Source organism: Phacochoerus africanus, chromosome 10 (genome assembly GCF_016906955.1).
Source record: "Phacochoerus africanus isolate WHEZ1 chromosome 10, ROS_Pafr_v1, whole genome shotgun sequence".
NCBI lineage: Eukaryota > Metazoa > Chordata > Mammalia > Artiodactyla > Suidae > Phacochoerus > Phacochoerus africanus.
The window spans coordinates 69,639,890-69,660,638 of NC_062553.1; the positions used below are offsets into that span (position 1 = coordinate 69,639,890).

General features: G+C 38.9%; 1 protein-coding gene across 2 annotated transcripts in view; it reads right to left on the reverse strand.

Annotated features, from left to right (window-relative positions):
• The window catches only part of RASSF6 (Ras association domain family member 6), a 55,590-nt gene that overhangs the window by 8,229 nt on the left and 26,612 nt on the right, over nt 1-20,749 (reverse strand). For both annotated transcript variants that reach the window (XM_047799180.1, XM_047799181.1), the window contains exons 3-6: nt 14,834-14,912; nt 9,861-10,000; nt 3,814-3,911; nt 2,278-2,462 (exon numbers count right to left, since the gene is read on the reverse strand). In XM_047799180.1, coding sequence (XP_047655136.1) covers nt 2,278-2,462; nt 3,814-3,911; nt 9,861-10,000; nt 14,834-14,912 — 502 coding nt within the window. The remainder of the gene's footprint in view (nt 1-2,277; nt 2,463-3,813; nt 3,912-9,860; nt 10,001-14,833; nt 14,913-20,749) is intronic.

The following is a 20,749-nucleotide window of genomic DNA, read 5'->3' on the forward strand; positions in this document are numbered from 1 at the left end:
TAAAATAAATCCTCAGAAAGATGAAAAAAATTAAATGGAAAATTCCAGAAATAAATAACTCATGTGTTTTAAATTGTGTGCCATTCTGAGTAGAGTGATAGAATCTCACATCATCCTTCTCCATCCTCCTAAGACCCCCAATCACTGACAACACCTGCTCCTGACAGCCAGTTAACCACAGCATCATGGCTTGATGGTCCAGGATCACCTGAAGCAGACAATACTCCATGGTACCCTAAGCTGCTTCAAAATGCCTATGTGATTCACCTCACTTCCTCTCATCACATAGGCACTTATCATCTCACACCCTTTACAAAGGGGAATACAGCACCTTGAGATATTTTGAGAGAGAGGGAGAGAGAGAGTGACCACATTCACATAACGCTTTTTACAGTATATTACTATAATTATTATATTTTATTATGAGATATTGTTGGTAATCTTTTCTTTTGCCTAATTTTTATTTATTTATTTATTTATTTATTTATTTATTTATTCATTCATTCATTCATTTATCTATCTATCTATCTATCTAGCTTTTTTAGGGCTACACTCGTGGCATATGGAAGTTCCCAGGCTAGGGGTCGAATCAGAGCTGCAGTTGCTGGGCTATGCCACAGGCACAGCAACGTGGGCCCAAGCCACGTCTGCAACCTACACCACAGCTCATGGCAAGGCTGGATTCCCAACCCACTGAGCAAGGCCAAAGATCGAACCCGCATCTTCATGGATACTAGTTGGGTTCGTTTCCACTGTGCCATTATGGGAACTCCCTTATTTTGCCTAATTTATAAATTAAACTTTATCATAGGTATGTATGTAGTGGGAAAAACACACACATAACCTTGTAAAGAAGGAGGGATGAAGGAACTAAAGCTAAGAGATTGAGCGATTCTTAACTTTGCCCAGCAATAATTTGAAATCAGGTCATCAAACTGCAATGCCCAAGCGCTTAACTCTGATGCTGTGCTGCCAACTTAGTGCCAATCTCATTCTTAGCATCAGGACCCCATCTGGAAGCTGCTCATTTATCAATGTGGTGTTCACAGCCTTCTTTAACACAAATCACCCCACAAACGGAGATAGAAAGCATAATTCTGAGGAGGAGAGGAAACCAGGACAATTGGTAGTTGCACAGCTGTGGAGGACTGTCACTGTTACGCTATAGCCAGAAAAGTGTCTACTTTGAACAAAGAATTTACAGTGGAAGTTTCTCCCCATTGGTCTCCAAAGGAACAAAAGGATACCCTCTCAAGAGAGAAATAAGAAGGAATAAGGTAGGAAGCCCAATAGGAAAAGGCTTAAGAAAAATGACAATATTTTGTATGAAAGGGCTTAGAACAAGTGCTTTGCACAGAATAAGTGCTTTTAAAATGCACATTAAATGAATGGACGAATGACTGCTAAAGCAGGTGACGTGAAAAATTTGAGTTCTAGAAAAAGAACTGACATATTTCCTACCTTCAGCCAAATGAAATATCTCACAAATACTATGGAAAGGAATATGTAAATGTAATATATATTCAGCAAAAAAAAAAAAGAATTCAAAATATACCAACTTCAATGACACGTGTGAAAAATGTTATGTGTATATGTACAAGACCTAGAAAATGGGAAATGTGATCTATCGGAATAAATCAAAATCAGCCTATGGCTGATTTTTTCCTTTTATTTAAATATTAATATTTGAATGCACATTGAACTAATCTCTTTTGTAGTGCTTACGTTATTCTTTTTTTCCTCATCAAGCGAGCTTTTCAATAATTACACAGCCAGCAGCAGTTACTGAATGTTATTCTAATGCCATTTGTGTATATATTGGCTTCTTTGCCCAAGCCCTGAGCTCCATGCTGGCAGAGGCATCAACTGAGCCACCTTTGTTTTTCTAATGTGTGGATGGGGGCCTGCCACTGAGATAGTGTTCAGCCATCATGTTGGCAAAGAACTTGGGTTCTGCCATCGGACAAAGCTGGGTCTCAAGTTCATAGTTGCAACTTCTAAGAGTATGACCCGGGACAAATCTTGTAACCTCTGTGAACCTCAATTAACTCATGCAAAGCAGGGGAAATAATGGTATCTACTTCATAGGACTGTTTTAGCAATTAATGGGATAACCCATTAAAACAGTTTAATGCCTAAGGCATAGAGAGTATCCAGTAATAACAGTAGTAGTATATCTAATGGTATTATTATTTTTAATTGTAAACTGAATTGAGTGGTATTGTTAGCACATGAGACAACATTCTTTTAAGTAACATTAATGATATTGTAACTTACTTCATGGTTATAAAAGTGTCCGTTAATAGAGGCCCTATGTTTCTGTCTGGCTTTTCTGTCCATCATTGGAGGCTTCATCCTTTTCCTCACCAGGGCTGCTTCACTCATGGTTCTATACAGTAGCGGGGATTCAGGCTCTTCATCTGTATGAGGCTTCAGAGTGCTACACTGGTAAGATAAATAATCTGGGAAGAATAACGGTGATTAGCCCATATAATTTAGCTACTTACTCTTTGCATCCTGGGTAGATTTGATTATGTACCTAAGTGATTATGTAGCTAAGCAATGGACAGATAATGCCTTTAAATAGAAAATAGCAATGATCTTGTTTAAGAATAGGACTATCTGCTGACACTTGTATTCCATTTTACCTTGTAATTAAAATTGTACAAAAACTCTACTGTAATTAGTGTCATCAGATAGCATGTGATAGTTCATACTTTTCTACCACTGATGCTTTAATACAAGTAGATCTTTATTGTATCTTTGGTGCCAAAATATTGCGATTTCTCTTTGTTTAGATGAGTGTTATCAAATGGCCAGTTAGAAGGATCCTCATATAAAAGATGCCAAAAGGCCATAAGACAAAAATAAGGGAATCCTGAAAGGACCATCACGTTTTGTTATAGAATCTGGATTGTTATGGAGGCAGCAGAGGGGTCTGAATTGAGAATGCTTTGGAAAAAATTAGCTGAACATTGGAAGTTGTTGGTAGATTCACGAAGATATTGCCAGCAGGATACTCTTGTTCCATCTGAAGTCCACTTGGTAATATCGCCACCCCAGGAATGTGAACCCTAGCCCCTGCCTCAGTCATCAGCTCCTCGTTGGCTCTCTAGAAAGTATGTGAGACATGAAAGTCCATGTAAAATGCTTGATGCTTAAGAGTCTCAGTAAGTCAGAGATCCTAATATTATCACTATCACATCATCATCATTCTTATGACTCTTGATGCCACATGTCATAGGAGCTGGCATTTTCCATTGTTCTGTCAAATTTGATAGGAACTCATTTGATGCTCAAGTAGATTTCTCTTTTTAAAATAAATACTTGAAACAACTGTATTAAATACAGTGACCCTAGCATATCTGACTCTAGAAGCATTGTTACATAAATATCTATTAACTAAAATGCTCGACTTCTCAAAAGATGCATAATTCAATCTGAAGGGCTTGGTCTAACATAAAAAGCTACTGAGTGCAATAAATGAGCCTAATTCTTGGGGAAAACATGGAACAATTTTATGTGTACAAACTTTATTCAAACCGTTAGTCCTCCCTAATGTAACAAATCTAAGTGACTTGATGTAACTTAAAAACAAATGTTTTTATAAGCAAAGAAAGATTCTTAAACATCATATGAGCACTGTAGTGATATAAGTTAATATGTATGTCCCTAAAAATTGTATCTTTTTAAATTTAAAATGTGTTTAATAAGTAACAGTTATAAAATGTTAAATTTCAGAGAAGCATTTATGATTCATGCTTGATATGATTTCAAAAAAAGTCTTCTCATTAATTAGAGTTTGAAACTAACCTTCCTGGGACTTTGTTGCTTCGGACACTGGAATCTGAGTCCTGTCCAAATCACTAATTCGATAAAGATCATCAAATTCTCCCCAGCGTGTCATTCCCCTGAAAAGTAATAAATATTATGAGTGATATCAAGTCTACTCATAAAGAGGCCTCTGATGGTTTTCTGACTTACGGTATTGATATTTTTTTGGCTGTGACTGAGGCATGTGGAAGTTCCTGGGCCAGGGATCAAACACGCACATGGTAGCAATCAGTCCAGTGACACTGCTGGATCCTTAACCCACTGGGCCACAAAGGAACCCCTTGAATTTACAGCATTAATAGAGTACTCTGGTCCTCTGTAGGCAGATACATCATCTTAAGTTATAACAGTTTTTTATGTTATTAAAATGATACTTATACCAGAGTAGTAGGCATGTGCTTTAAATACTTGCTCTACTGATTTTGACACAGTAATTATTACACACTGAAACACAAGTTTACATGGATTCTTAAAAAGCATGTGTGCCAATGGAATTAGTAGAAACCAATATAATCCATTCTTTTTAAAAACATTAATTAGTTAAATAATTAAAAATTTTATTAGAGTTGTTGACTTACAATGCTGTGTTAGTTTCAGGTGTACAGCAGAGGGAATCAGATATATAAATATACACACACATATCTATTATTTTTCAGATTCTTTTCTCACATAGGTTATTACAGAATATCACATAATCGATTCTTATATAGATAGCTCACAATAGTCTTAGTGTTTATTCTGTCAACTTGCATTGATTTTCTATTGCATTCAAAGCATTTTTAGGTAAAGTGACTCTAAAATAATAAAATATAAAGTCTATATTTAAGGTCCTTGACACATTGAAGGGCACGATTTGTAAAGGAAGACAGTGTATGAGAAACTTTTCTGGAAAATCATGACTTACATAGGATATTAAAACTTTTCAATGCATTCTAATACCCAGAATAAATAAAACTGAGCAACTGCTTATCTTTACCAGGTGGTCCGACATTCATTTTTATTTTCTTTAGCTGGCTCTAGATAAGTTACTTATCTTCTCTGTGCTTTACTGTCCTTGTCTATAAAATAGGAATAATTATGGTATGAGGTAGGATGGGTTTGTTGAGATGATTAAATGAGTTGATTTGTGTAAAATCCTTGAAAACTGTCTAACACATAGCAAGCAATCAACATGTGTTAAAAACTATCATGATCATCCTCATCTTCCTTGTCATTGTCGTCTTAATCCCCATCATTTATATCCATTTCATGATGGATCAAGAACCATTAGTGATCCAAGATCATATCCAATCTCTCTAGGTTAAAGTATGTATCACATTTGGACCAGCCTTGGTCCTACCAAGAATCTCTTCCATGTCTCTTTTCCTTAAGACCAAAAAAAACAAAAAAACAAAAAACAAAAAAAACACATCTGCTTCTAGGGAATTTGTGGCATTAATTCTACCCAAATGTCACTGGCCACCACAAGAACAAAAAAATGCTTATTCATATTAATGGTGGAAAATATGAATAAACATGATCTTTTTTTCCCTTAATCTTAGAATTTCTTGGAAGTCTTTTGACAAATTTTATACTACTTAAACCTCACAATAATAGCCTTATGACGGAGATAAGAAACCCGTAATCTATTTATTCATTGATTTTCTACTAGGCTGTACTATCCAGAATATAGCCAGTCAAAACAAATGTCATAAAAGCCCAAGAACTATAGGAAACCTTAACTCAATAACTTTCAACTCAAAGGAGAACTATTTAGGTCCTGACTCAGAATCTAGTTATTTTTATGATGGATAACATGATAAATTTTCCCCTATTTGGAGAAGATTGATTTTAAAAAGGCAAATGCCATTATCATAGAGTGTTAGCAATGGAAAAAACAAAATACCAATGTAACATAGAAGCTAAAAAGGCCAAGCAGCTCCGTGCTATTTCACACAGGGGAAGAGAGAGAATCCACGCACGCCAGGCCAGGGATGTGACATAAACTCTTGGTAATCCTGGCAGACTTGACATCTGTCCTTACTTCCAGCTTAGTGGTGTCACATAAATTCCGAAGAATAAACATGGCTTAAGACAGTCAGTGTTTGGCCCCTTTTCCTCCCTACCATATTGGGAGCACACACACACACACACCCACACCAAAACAAACAAACAAACAAACAAAAAAACCCCAAAAAAACAAAAAAACAAAAAAACTCACAACCCAACCCAACATCCAATTTTCAGCTCTGGATTGTGTAACATGAAATGTTGCCACATACAACTATGCACATGACTAAGCTTAAGGGCAGTTACACAGAGTTTTCCAAAGAAAACTGGTTGGAACTTGATGTAATATCAAAGAGTTGAACTTGCCCAAGCACAGGACTGTTGGCCATGTTCAGACCAAGCTTCAGCGTGTACCCCATTAGCAAATTTAAGAAATGGGGAGGTTTTATAATGAACTGCAAAATAAAAAGGAAGTAGAGGAATTCCTGTTGTGGCTCAGGAGTAAAGAACCTGACTAGTATCCATGAGGATGCGGGTTTGATCCCTGGCCCCTCTCAGTGGGTTTAAGTATCTGGTGTTGCCACACACTGAGGTGTGGGTCACATACGTGGCTTGGATCTGGCATTGCTGTGGCTGTGGTGTAGGCTGGCAGCTGCAGCACCAATTGGACCCCTAGCCTGGGAACTTCCATATGCCACGGGTGTGGCACTAAGAAAAAAAAAAAAGATAGAAGTAGATATTTGATTGACAAATAGAAAGCAGTCACTTCCCTACCCCCTTTGCAAGAAAAAAACCCACTATGGGTGTTATTCAAATGTACACCTATCCAGTTTCTGCTCTTTACCATTCTGCCATGATTTGTACAAAGCGTGTCAAAACTGACTTTGGAAAGACATCAAAGACAGAAATGAAAACTGGTGCAAACAAACATAACCTTCAATAAGGCTGTTTTTACGGGAAAAAATTCCAGAACAAAAGATGTGGACCAGATATGAAAGATTAAAGTACTGCCCACAGAATTTTTTTCATAAAGGATCACAAGTGGTCACAGCTCAAACTGATTTGTTTTCCAACTTTTGCCATTTCCATTAAACTGATTCAGTGTGACTAATTTTAGAGGTAATTAGGACAAATGAGCTTGACAAACAGACAATCCCCTCCAAAGGTGAGTTGAAAGGAAAGATTGCAGCCCTTCTGCAGCTGAGTGTACAACTTTTACATCTTTTATTCCACAACTGCCTACTAGAGATATTAAATTGCTGATCCTGTGAGAGGAGAGGTGTAAGTTCTGCAGCCAGAAACCCCGTGTGGGAAAAGGAACAAGAAGAAGTGTCGCAGAGTGAGTGTGCAGTCTCCTTCTCTACACAATTCCCTTTAAGGCTTAGAATTTAAACAAATACCACGTTAAGGATGGCAAACAGAGAGAGAGTGTCTAGGATTGGATTGAAACAAAGGGCACACCTTAGGTGGCTTGGCACCCACAAGGGAATCAGAAGCCGAGGAAGAGCCATTTCAAATTATGCTGCCCCTTCCCCCCCGAGGATTCTGTTGGTTCCCACAAAGATTAGCACATTAGCTAATTAATTAGAAGATTAATTCTGCTAATTAGTCACAACTGAATCTAACCTTAATCGTGTGTGTAAGAAGAGTGGGACCTTTCTCTGATAATTCTTACCCACCAGAAAAATCTGATATAATACGAGTGTGCATTTAACTTCAAATGTTCTCCCAGGAAGTCTCAGTACAATGGCAAAGGGCAAGCCAAGTTTTCTAGGATAGTCTTTCTCAATTTTAAACTAAAGAAGATAATTCCTGTTTGATTCACAGCATTGTTCTGATAAATAATGAAAAAAGGCACATAGATTCCTTGGAAAACACAAAATAAGGATATTAATTTATCCTCTTCTGCGGAAGAAGGAAAGGTATTGACTTATCTTATCTACCTGGGCTCCTGAAACTCATCCCCAAGTTCAGGGTTTCTAGGAAGTGTTTTGAATTTTAATTTGAGAAAAAAAAATATATATATTGGGATATCCATTCAAAATCCTGATGGTTTAATGTATAATACAAGTAGCCTACTGCATCTCCTTAATATCTTCCCACAGTGTTCAATAATAATCATTTTTTTGTGATTCAAATAATTAAAATTCATCCAAAGGAGCTGGCTACTCACGGAAGTTTGTAATAAGTACTTAAGTAATATGAAGAATGATGGCTAATTTTGCCAAATTCAAAGCTGGTACAGTTTCCTAAAAGGAGGGTCCAGGGTTAATTTCTACTTCTAAATGATGCTCCTGGTCATTCAGAATCATTAGCCCCATCAATCATCTAGTACCTGAAGGTGAGGGATGCAGGACTTCACCAGGCTGCCTCAGTCTGTGGTCTCTCTTCTGCTCTTTCATAAGTACTGGGCCCCTTACCCATCTTTAGTTTGGATGGGTAACCAGTCAACAATGGGAGATGGAGAGACAGTTCACCCAACAGAGCAAAGGTAATTTAACTACCAGGATTCTGCAGGTTTCAGTCAATACTGTATTTTGCATGCCCTCTTTGCGCCCTGGGATAGAGATGCTCCTTATCCCGGAGGATTTCACAGGCTAAAGGGGGAGGCAGGTGCATAAAAATACAATTAACAGCATGCTCAGAAAGTGATACAGAAAAGTGGTAGGAGTTAGTGTTGTGGCTCAGCAGGTTACAAACCCGAGTAGTATCCATGAGGATGCCAGTTTGATCCCTGGCCTCGCTCAGTGGGTTAAGGATCCAGTGTTGCCATGAGCTGTGGCATAAGTTGCAGATGCTGCTTGGATCCTGTGTTGCTGTGGCTGTGACGTAGGCCTCAGCTGCAGCTCTGATTCAACCCCTAGCCTGGGAATTTCTATATGCCACAGGTACAGCCCTAAAAAAGCAAAAAAAAAAAAAAAGGTGTTACTGTACCAATGTACCTACTACAGACTGAAGGGTCAGAAAAGACTTTCTGGAGAACATGCTACTGGCCAAATCTTAAAGGATTGGTGGAAGAGTCTAGCTAATGGGTGTCAAGAAGTAGTAGGCGATTAGGAAGAGAATCAGGAAAATAAGAAACTGACATGTGTAGGGAATTGCAAAATGTTTAGAACTGGTGAAGCATCCTGTTTGGGAAAGAATGGCAAGGTGCAAATCATAGCAGGACTTCAGTGTTTTCTCCAAGGGAAAAGGGGGGCCTCTCTCAAGGTGATACCTGATTTTCCTTCATTCTGGCCAAAAGTGAGATGGAAGAAAAAGTCCTGGGTGCTCTCTCCATCCTTCTAGAATTCCAGTCATCTATTTATGGATGGGACATGGATGGAGAGAAGGCCTGGTACCTCCAAGTAAACACAAAAGGGAGATGGATTAGAGAATCAGAGGTTAAGTAGGGAAGAAGTGAGGCAGGAAGACAACAAATATTCATAACGCATGATTCCTTTGGGAATATTTATTAATATTTCTAAGAATCGTAAAGGATAATGAAAATATCAGTCCGACTCATGTATTCAAGGTTCAGTTGCAAAAACCCACACAGAGAACTGTTTTGTGCATTTATTGCACTTCAAATGCACTTTGTCCTGACCCAGTTCAACAGGACCCAGCAATCAGATGGAACATAACTGTCTCCTATCCAGAAGGCAAGAAAAACCGTTTGTCCCAAGGAAAGAAGGAATTTAAATTTTATCCTCCCTGTTTTTGGTGACAAGTCCAGGACTAATGAAATCTTGCCTTCACAGCTGTCTTTTCTAGGTAAAGAATGCAATCTTCCAGGAGAGGAGTGCAGCCGAGAGGGCAGAAGCTCTGGCCCCCATACACCTGAGGTCCAACCCAGTTCTGCTACATGGTAACTGAGAGTCTTGTACAAACTACCTAACCTCTCAGAGCCCTGGTTTCTGAATACCTACTTCCTAGAGCCATGGGGATTAAGTGAGATGGTCCATAAGCATTAGAGCTTTCATCCTCGAGAGTGCACATAACAAGGGTAAATATGAAGATCATCTTCTAAGGAATTTAAACCATAAAAGATAGCTCACCTTTTGGAAAAGACATCCGGTGACTTTAGCGCAGTAAAAGATGGGATCTGCTTCTCATCTTGTATTTTCAGTTGTAGAGGGCGCTTTACTCCCCAGAAAATGTCCAACAGCCCTTCCACAATTAGTTTACCATCTTCAGTCTAAGGAAGAAACCAATCGTCTCAAACGTTGTTTTGTATCATTTACAGAGGGAAAGGTTTTAACTGAAGATGTAGAAGTGAAGTCTGTCAGATATATTAATAGATAAAAATAAATTCTTGGGTAGGACTGTTTGGCTTTTAAATTTATCTACAGAACAGTTTTAGTTTTGATGCATTCTCTTATTTCTTAAAACAGCTAAAACCAGCCAAGTGGGTCATAATGACAATGACATGCCCACCAGGGGGCATAGTATGCTAAAATTTTAGCTTTCTGAACTCAGTTCTTCATTTAAGTGAAAGTTTAATTTTCTACTTCTATTTACCTTAAAACTTAAGCAGAATTAAAAACTGTACTGAAGTAGAAATCAGAAGAACAGCTATTGAGTAATTTCGTGGCTGTTTTCTCATTTCTGACCAGGAAAAGTATAGCTCGCAAAATTATTATGCAGAACAAGTGAAATAATACAGGTAAAGACAGTGTAAAATGCAAAACAGAAACTGAATATTTGAAAAAGATCAATAGTACCTGAGTAATCTCCTTTAAGTCAGAAATATTATAACAAAAGAAAGAAATTCCATGCAAATAAAGAAAAATTAGTAAACATGGTGGAACACTTATTTTGTGGATGTAAATATTAATACCAAGGCACATTCTCATAGAACTTATTTTCTAATCTATTTCGCTTTTGTACATGTAGATGTCTGGGTTTTTTTTGTTTTTTTGGTCTTTTTGCCTTTTCTAGGGCATATGGAGGTTCCCAGGCTAGGGGTGGAATCGGAGCTGTACCTGCCGGCCTATGCCAGAGCCACAGCAATGCGGGATCTGAGCCACGTCTGCAACCTATACCACAGCTCACGGCAACGTTGGATCCTGAACCCACTGAGCAAGGCCAGGGATTGAACCCGCAGCCTCATGATTCCTAGTCAGATTCGTTAACCACTGTGCCACGACAGGAACTCCTACATGTAGATGTCTGTTATTAGTGTATTATTATTATAGGAAATTCAGAAAATATAGAAGGGATACTCTAACTATCCAGTAACTACTATAACCTCCAGTAACTATTTGTTATTATGAAAAATTAATTACCAAGAAACATAAATGACTCAGTTCTTATTTGTAATAAAAACTCCAGACTCTGAAATCAGACAGATCTGTGTTAGAACTCCAGCTGGACCACTTCCTAGCCAAGAGATCTTGGACAGGATGTTAAATACCTTTACACTTGGGCTGCTGCTTCTGAAGAACAAACATCATAACAATCCCGGGTTCATAGGACATGGTATTTAAAATGCTCAATACATGTTATTGCTCATTATTTCTTTGGCTGATAGGCCTAGTTTGGAGTCATTCCTGTAACAAAATTTGCTTTTTCTCCCACTTTTGAGTTCACATTTCAGTTACTGTGAGATCAGGCAACCAACCAGTTGTTAAACTAAACATGAGTTGCTCTTTGAAAGGGCAGCAGCTGACACAAAGCCTACGTTTTAGTTATTGATGTATAACATCTTTTCTTGGCCTAACTATATTTCATTGAATCCCTTATATCAAAGACTTATAGGATAACTGCTTTTCTGAGGTTATCTAACTTATACTTTCAAGAAGAAATACTTCCAACAAATATCAGACAATGTGCTTTTCTCGTGTAAGGAATAGCAGAATACTTTTTAATTTCAGAAAGCATCTCTTTTGAGATTAACTAAATAAATGATCCCTGCAGGATTATTTATACTTACCTGCTTTCGTTGTCGCCATCTTTAGGCCTCTTCTCTTCTGGATCTACACTGATGGCCTTGGGAATCTCAATGATCCTTATATGCACCTCTAAACTAATAGCTCCCAACTTCATATTCCCAGCCCAATCTTCAGTTATCAACCTTCCTTCTTGGCATCAAACTTAATATGTTCCTAGGAACTGAATATGTTCCTAACTTAATATATTCCTTAATATGTTCCTAAGATTAAGATTAACTCTTAATATTTCTTCCATAAATATTTTCCTCTCTCAATCTTCCCATCACGGTAAATTGCAGCCCCCAACCTTCCAGCTGCTCAGGCCAAAAGTTTTAGAGTCACTATTAATCTTTCTTTATACTCAACATCTCAAAACTGAATTATGTTAGCACATCCAATGAGCTTTACAAGCATCTCAAAACTGAATGTGTTAGCACATCCAATATCTTGCCCATATGGGTATCCTCACCAGGTCCATGACCACAATTTTGGTCTATGCCATTGTTATTGTTGGCCTGGATTAGGGCATTAGTTTTTGTCTGGTCTACCTCAGTCTTCTCTTGTTCCTCTATATGTTCCTAGTTGCTAGAGAGATCCTCTTGAAATGAATCTTTAGATAATGTCACTGTTCTATGCAAAACTCCTCGGGCGCATCCCATTTCATTCCAAGTACATGCTAAAGTCCTCACAACGATGTGCAAGCCCCACCTGCGGTGCCCTGTCCTTGGTCCTCTCTCTGGCTTCCTTGTTCTCTAACATTCCATACTCATAAGGTCCTGCTGCACTGGCTTCCCGCCGTCCCTCAGTTATAGGAGCCAGACTTTACTTTTTTTGTTGTTGTTGTTGTTGTTTTACCTTTTCTAGGGCCGCTCCTGTGGCATATGGAGTTCCCAGGCTAGGGGTCGAATCAGGGCTGTAGCCACCGGTGTACACCAGAGCCACAGCAACTCGGGATCCGAGTCGCATCTGCGACCTACACCACAGCTCACGGCAACGTCGGATCGTTAACCTACTGAGCAAGGGCAGGGATCGAACCCTCAATCTCATGCTTCCTAGTGGGATTCGTTAACCACTACACTACACCGGGAACTCACAGACTTTACTTTTAACCTTTACTTAGGCTGCCGTCTCTGCCTGAAACGTGTGAATCACACCCTTTTGCAGGGTTTGCTCCCTGATATCGTTCAGTCTCCTGTCAAATGCCCCCTCCCCCTTCGGCTTAGATTCATTGGGCTGAGAGCCCTCTTCCCTGTTCGGCTTTTCCCCATAGCCCTTAGCACCAACTGACACACACGATACGTTTTTTGTGTCTTTTCCATGTACTAACATGTAAGCAGCATGAAGGCAGAACATTCAGTCTCGCTTCTTCATTGCTATATCTCTAACTTTTAGAACAATGTCTGGCATGCAATATGCAATAAATATTCATTAATCAATCAGAGATTAAGAAAGCTACACGTTATTCTCCAGGCATTCCCCCCTTAACAGTGTCTATCACTGTAACTAAGTCAGAGATTTGGAAAGCTCTGGATTCTAACTTTATTGACAGCGAGATGGGAAGATTCAGCAATATGATATTCTTGCTTTATAGCTTTAAAAAATTATGTAAGACATGAGACCTTATTCTAAAAAATCAAATGGCTTTTGTAAACTGAGCACTGATTCACAGACTAGAAAAGGACATGCCCCAATTTAGATGCTGGTAATATCAAAATTCATTTTCCTAAAGGAGACAAACTTCTCTTTAAAAAACTTATTTATTAAATGTTTTGTTTTTTATTTATTTTTATTTTTTGTTGCACCTACGTCATAGGTTCCTGGGTCAGGGACTGAATCTGAGCTGAGGCTGCTACCTATGCCACAGCTGTGGCAATGGTGGATCCTTGACCCACTGCACCAGGCCAGTTTTGAACTTGTGCTGCCACAGAGAGGACTTGGGATACTTAACCTGCTGGGCCATAGCAGGAACTTCAGTAACAAACTTTTCAACATCATGAATTTTGTGGAAACTATTGAATTACAATATAAAATCACTTTCTTAAAGTGTTGATCTTGTCCTAAATTTTATGTTTTCACAGTTACATTTATTAGAAATCTAAGATATAGGACAATATTGAAATAATTTAAAATTAGGTCAATTTCTTTATAAAAGGATTATTTCCACTTTTATAGGAAATTACATGTTGGAAGTTAATGGAACTATCCAATTGAACAAAATTATTTAAGCTCAATCCTAGAGGCCAGAGTGGTCTGTAAATTTCCTTCTGTGCCAGCTACAGGTTTAAGCCAAGTCATGATGGCCTAGAGTCAGTGCTATAGTGTCAAAATTGAAGATCTGAAACATGCATAGAAAGTTCTAATGTTCTCTGGGACCAGGACCATATTATAAAGATATGAAGTGGGTCCCTTTAGACCATAAGACCGAGTGGGGAGATCTGTGGAGAATGAGGCATTAAAAGAAAATCTAAAGCCATCTTGTGCAGTACCTTGTCAGCCCCACCCTTAAAAACAATTTCCAGCTTCAGGACTCTGCTGAATTGTTTCTCCAACATTTTAAAATTCAATTATTATGACATACTGAAATTCTTTGGAAGCTAATTCATTAACATTTAACAGCCAAATCAAACCATGTTACAAATATGTCATGATTTACTTGACTAATGTTCCATTGGTATAAAGACAATATATCTTCAAATTTATTTTCATTAGAAATGATATCTTCATGAACATCCTTTTATATACATACTGGTGCATATATAATAAAGTACTAGGGTCGATTTCCAGTGGAACTGCTGTTCAAAAGATATTCACCCACTTTTTAAAAGTAGAATGCAAATATATCATTAAAGTCATTTTAAAGTGTTTTCCTATTCCAAAAAAAAAAAAAGCTTAGAAAGTCATAGATGTTCCAGGACTGGGATTTTGTAATATAGTCTAAAAATAAAAATCATGATCAAGTTACAGATTCACCTGTTTCTCCTAGACCATTTGTGCTGTTGGGTTATGAACTCCAACTTATCTTGACTCCTTTGCACTTTTATGGAATTTTTTTTTTTTCCCGTGAATCAAACTGTATTGAATTTCTTTGACGGGCTTACCTGTCCATATAAAATATGCAGATTTTCCTGATTCCTATAAAAGACGTTATAGGTCTTCAATAAAGAATTCAGTTGTTCCCTAAAAATAAAAAATTACATTCAGTTACCATCAGTCTTAGGCTCTTTAATGGGAAAAGGCAGTAGTAGTGCTTTCAGTTCATAAAGGTACAAGATAGAAGGAAAGAGTTCAGTGGAATCTTTACTAGTATGCAGGTTATTGAAACCTGAAGTCTCCTTAGGTCATCGACAAATGTTGAAGGTGCTAATTCATAAATAAATAACCAAAGAATGGAAAATGACGACAGGCCATACAGGGAGGAGAGTGTTCTCTAGCAGGAGGCGACTGTAAAACTGATTTCATTTCACATTCTTTTTTTTTTTTTTGGTTTTGCAACATTTAATCACCTAAGTTGATCCCTTGGTATGTGCCTGGCCTTGTGCTTCCCACTGGGGACCCAGCAATAGTCCGGGAATGGTCAGTGCTTCCAAGCATCTCCCCTTTGTGGCAGGTGGGCTCTGGCAGTGGGAACGCTGGTCCCCGCCACACCTCCCACCCTTTCCTTTGTGCCACCATAGCTCAAGATGCCCGTCTCACCTGCCTTGCTGGTTCACACCATCTTCTCTCACCTGGATTATGGCAACAGTCTCCTAAAAGCTTTCCTGTAGCTATTGTCTATTCTCTACAGCAGGAGTTATCTTAATACAAACCTGATCATCGCTTTCCTTTGCTCCAATACTTTTTTCATGATTAGAATAAAAGCCCAGATCCTTACAATGACTTCAAAGGCCAGTTGTGATCTGGTTCCTGCTGCACCTCCCATCTTATTCTATTTCTCGCTCCTTCACGCTCTACGCTCTAGCTAGTTTTGCACTTGCTGAACCCTCTGCCCAGAATCACCTCTTTCCCACTATCACATTATTTTGTGCCTTCATTTTCTTCAGCTTTTTACTCTAAAGTCACCTTTTCAGGAGTCCTCCTTGACAACAAAATCTGGAAGTTTGCATTCTCCCAAGGTGCATAGTCTGCTTTCATCCTTACCTCTGCCCTTTGGTCACCATCTACCGTTGCATTTAGTTTACTTATTTATCCTGTATCCTGTCTCCTCACAAGATTGCAGAGACAAGAGAAAAGGCATGCACATGTGTTTTGGTCACACCATATTTCAGGAACCTGGAATGGCCTGGTGCATAGTAAGAACTCAACAAATACTGGCTGAATGAAATGATCAGAAAAAATTTTATTCCTAAAACAAAGCAAAATGGATCAAGCAAAGGGCAGAAAGCTTTTTATATAAGCAGCTTTGTAGCAGAGAAATTTTACGATATTAAACTTCCAAACATATCAATTGCTAAAATCCCTTGGATCCTTAATATGTCTCTCTCTCATAAAACTGGATCCACGAGGGCAAGAATTTGGTATATTTTAGTCACTGCTGTCTTTCCAGAGCAGAGACTGGCTCGTGGTAAGTTCTTAATAAACATTTAATGAATACTGAGTGATAGGATTCATAAATATTGATTTTTTATGTTTGAGATCATGTAAACATACTTTTCCCACTTATAATTTTTAATGTACACATTTCCAAGGATCAAACACACAAACACCCCATAAAAGATTCTACGGAATTCCTCCATGCTATTGTTCCATATCCCACTGACTTACTTTAGCATTTTAGAGTTCATGAATATTTCTGTTCTAAATATCACCAAGCACCCAAGGCATTTTGTTTCATTGGAGTCACTGCTGTGGGAGAGTTCCTAAAAATCATCCCTTTTATGGCTCTCATACTGGATACCAGGGTAGCAAACAGAAATTTCTGGTTCACTTAGGATGCAACTCCTGAGCTGTGAGAGTTGTTATTAAAGCACATGAATTTTTATATCATCTTATTCCCTCAGTTTCTGTTTCTGAAAAAAACTGCATGATAAGGTGTGGGTACCAGTATCCTTCAAAGTATTTACCTCAGAACCATGTTTAATTAGAAAGATTATTCTCTGGGACAAGGTACTTGGAAACTGTTTCTGTATCTGAAAAGAACCTGACTAAATCTTTCTCCACAGAAATAAGTCTCCAAATGACCCAGGGAGTCAGCAAACTGTGGTCCCAAGCCACCTGTTTTGGGAAATAAAGTTTTATGAATTTTTTTGCTTATTGTTTGTAGCTGCTTTCCTTCTAGAACACCAGAGTTGAGTAGTTATGACACAAACCATATGGCCCACAAAGCCTAAAATGTTTATTATCTGTTATAGAGGTAGTTGACCAACCCACAAACCACGTGTAACAAAAGGTAACTGAATACCACAGAGGGTTTCCTTATTTGTCTCACCACAGGCAGGATCTTCTGACTATTAATGGCACTTTGAAGGATTTGGGAGGGTTAAGAAGAATAGAACTTAGTAAAATATTGGGATAAAATTAAGTGAGTTAATGGTGCAATAAAGTGAGGCATGAGAGAAGAAAATTGGGAAGTTAAGTAAACAATTATAGCCATGGTGAGTTCATTCCAAATATTAAAACTCATCACATTTTAACTGGATGGACCTCACCAGAGGCACTGTAGAGGATGATTCATTCATACACCTAATGAAACAATGGATCTAACACCACACGGAGAATAAGGTGTAGCCTGCGACACTCTGACTGGACTCATTGGCAAGAGGGGCTCAAGGAGCTGAGGAAGTATTGTCAGATTGATTATATGCATTTGCTGACTGATTCAAGTTTTGTCCTCTAACAGAAGACCTGACCTAATGGTCATTCATTCATGACTTTGCTGTGGAGCACAATCAGGAGGCCTCAGTCCTGCTCTGAGGTGGGGAGAGCTACAAGGAGTAGATGCTGATATTGTGTACTTTGGAAGGGAAGGATTAAGCAAGAAGAGCGTGAGGCGGCAGACGAAGAAAATATTCACAAGGACATTCTAGACATTTCCATAGTTTGGGGGGAGAAAGTGCTAAGAGTTGGGATTCTAGGAGCAGAACATGTAAAGTGGGGACTGGTCAGTAGTGAGGAAGCAGGCAGGGACCGTGAGAACCTTTTTCAGAAGCTAGGAATTCACGCTGCAGGCGGTGGGCAGTCACTGGAGGTTCCAGAAAGAGATAGAGCTCATAAGGGCCACGAGGGGGCTTAGGGAAGACTGGGTTCAGGACAAAACAACATGGAGGCGGTAGGATGAGTGGAAATGTTGCAGTTATTGGGGTGGGGGGTAAAGGCTGTGTGCTGTGGAAAAGTGACCAGTTGTCCCTCATCTACAGAAGGACCTGAAGTCTAGAAGAGACCTAAAATAAGTATAGAGATTGTATGGTTTAGAAGATCCAAAAGCAATCACTAAAATGTTGTCTAGGCAGTTCCTGGTCAGGAAAGGGGATACTGATTTAATATACACAATGACTTATTAATGGTAATTGTAACAGGTTTTTTTTTTTTTTTTTAGGACCCACTTAAATGTTATGAATGGACCACCCTATCTCATAAAAAGGAAAAAAAAAAAAAACACCAAAAAAACCCCTCATCTCTGTACCTTTCCCTCTCAGTCCCAGAGTTCCCCACCCAGCCTAGACTAGACTGCTTAGCAACTGTTCAGCTGCCCCAACAAAGCTATATAATGGGTGGTAAGAAATGGATCCCATATCCAGTCTTCCCAGTTTGTAAATGTGTGCTGTCTAGAAGCCACAGAGACACCCAAGCAGCCGACATGGTACGAAGAGCCTGTATACTGTACACATGATACATAAATTGATTTTCTAAGAGCTTGGCTTTTTGGAACATGAAATACTGTATCATCACATATAACAAGGATTTAAAAAAACACATTATCACACAGTATATAACATGACTAGTGTGCATATATAACTAAGCAGTGATAACTTCCATGTAAACTGGACTTCTAACTAAATGAATACATAGAATCCTGCACTTCCCCAAGGCAGAAGCTGGCACTGCCCACTGGCAGTGCCGCGAAAGGATTCTGAGAGATGATGACGGATGCTCAGGATTAGTCATTACAGCTCCTGGATGAGGGCTGACTTAACATAGGAGCATCAGGTGTAGTGGAAGGATGTCAGGGTTCCTGTTCTTTTAAGAGTCCCCACTCCTTTAAGGCTCCCAGCTCAGATTTAATGAGTAATAGTGGATCCAAAGTTGACTGTAAAATGCTTAGGTGTCCTTTGCACTTTGTGGTCTGAATTGCATCTGCCCAGCACATAGGGTTTACCCACATTCTGACATTTGCCATGAATAATGGACTGAGCAAGAAATGAGTTCCTCAATCTTAGCACGGGATTTGGCCGGCCAGAGGAAATACTTTTTATTTAATTTTATAAACTGTAATATGCATGGACATTGGACGGCATGATAGGTAGAAGTGAGTTATGCCCAGAATCCACAAATCCAATGGCCAATTTGAGTTGTAACAAGAGTTCTCTCTCATTTTAGTAACGTTTTACAGCATAATTAAATGGATAGCTGAGCTCTTGCCCGGAATCCAAAAAATCCTATCTCGTTCTTTACTAAGCGCTTCTGACAATTTGGACCCACTAAAGGCAAATCAGAATTACTGTTGTATGCTGTAGCCTAACACAAATGTCAGAGGCTGCCTCATGACACAAAATAAACTTCAATGGAAAATACAACTTGATGTAGTCATCAAGAGCGTATTTGGCCATGGCCGTGCTTCCAACTGAGTTTATGCTATTTCTGCCTCTTGCAGACTTGCTGCAAAAAAATGTTCAGCCTCCAAGCCAGGCGGCCACTGAACTACAGGACAACAGCAACCAGAAAGAGCATTCTGCTGTGTGAATTGCCATGTTTAAGAGCAGGAACCTAACACATTTGAAAAAGTCTCTTCAAAGAGATGGAAAATTAAGGCAGAATAAAAATGCTAGCTTGTTCTCTTACAGGTTTAGTCTCCCCCCCTCCCCCCCCAAGTTTGGTTCATAATGTTACATTTTCACAATGAGATTAACAATTTAATGTCAGGCCAAAAAAACTGAATTTATGAGTTCCTGTTGTGGCTCAGTGGTAACGAACCCGACTAGTATTCATGAGGATGTGAATTTGATCTCTGGCCTCAGTGGGTTAAGGATCCGGTGTTGCTGTGGCTGTGGTGTAGGCCGGCAGCGGCAGCTCCCATTCAACCTGTAGCCTGGGAACTTCCATATGCCACAGGTGCAGCCCTAAAAAGACAAAACAAACAAACAAACAAACAAAAACCCAAAAGAAAACTGAATTTAAAACCTAATACACAGTTTATAAAAAACATTAACATGTAAAGATAGCAAACTGATCACTTTCTGGGGATTAAGATTTTGATCTTTTATTTTAGGTGCTGTAGTTTTGTCTACATTCCAAATGCTGTACAGTAAGTGTATCCTACTTTCATAATGTTTTCATGATTTTACTTCCATAAAAATGTAATATAAACTCCTGTATGCTTCTGGAAAGGTGATCCAAAAAACATGAGGACAAAAGAACAAGTAAAGCCTTATGTCATTAAGCTATTTGCCAAGACAAACTATTATTCCATATTACTGCTGTTTGCAGGCGGTAGAAGTCTCTTGATCCACTTTATCCTTCATGACTGTCAGCTTGAATCCTGGAGTTAGAATTACCAACTTTTGCACCCCCTCTTCCATAAGCAGCCACAGTGTCAGGTCTTTTTGCCTTTGGCCTCCTCTCCTGGCTCGAATGATGAGGAAAAAAGACTGCTTTTCAACCTTGGCTTAGCGACTTGTCAGCTAGCAAAATAGGTTACTCATTTCCCTTGCAAATGAAGGGATTGGGTTCCCTGGTTTGAATAGTGAGAAGCAGGGGAGAGGTGAGCCATCTTGATGGACTGGACGTGAATATGCAAAACCTAAATTACCAGGGAGCCCAGCATTTGTCTAGCTTTCCTGACTTCCTTTAAAGGGCTGCTG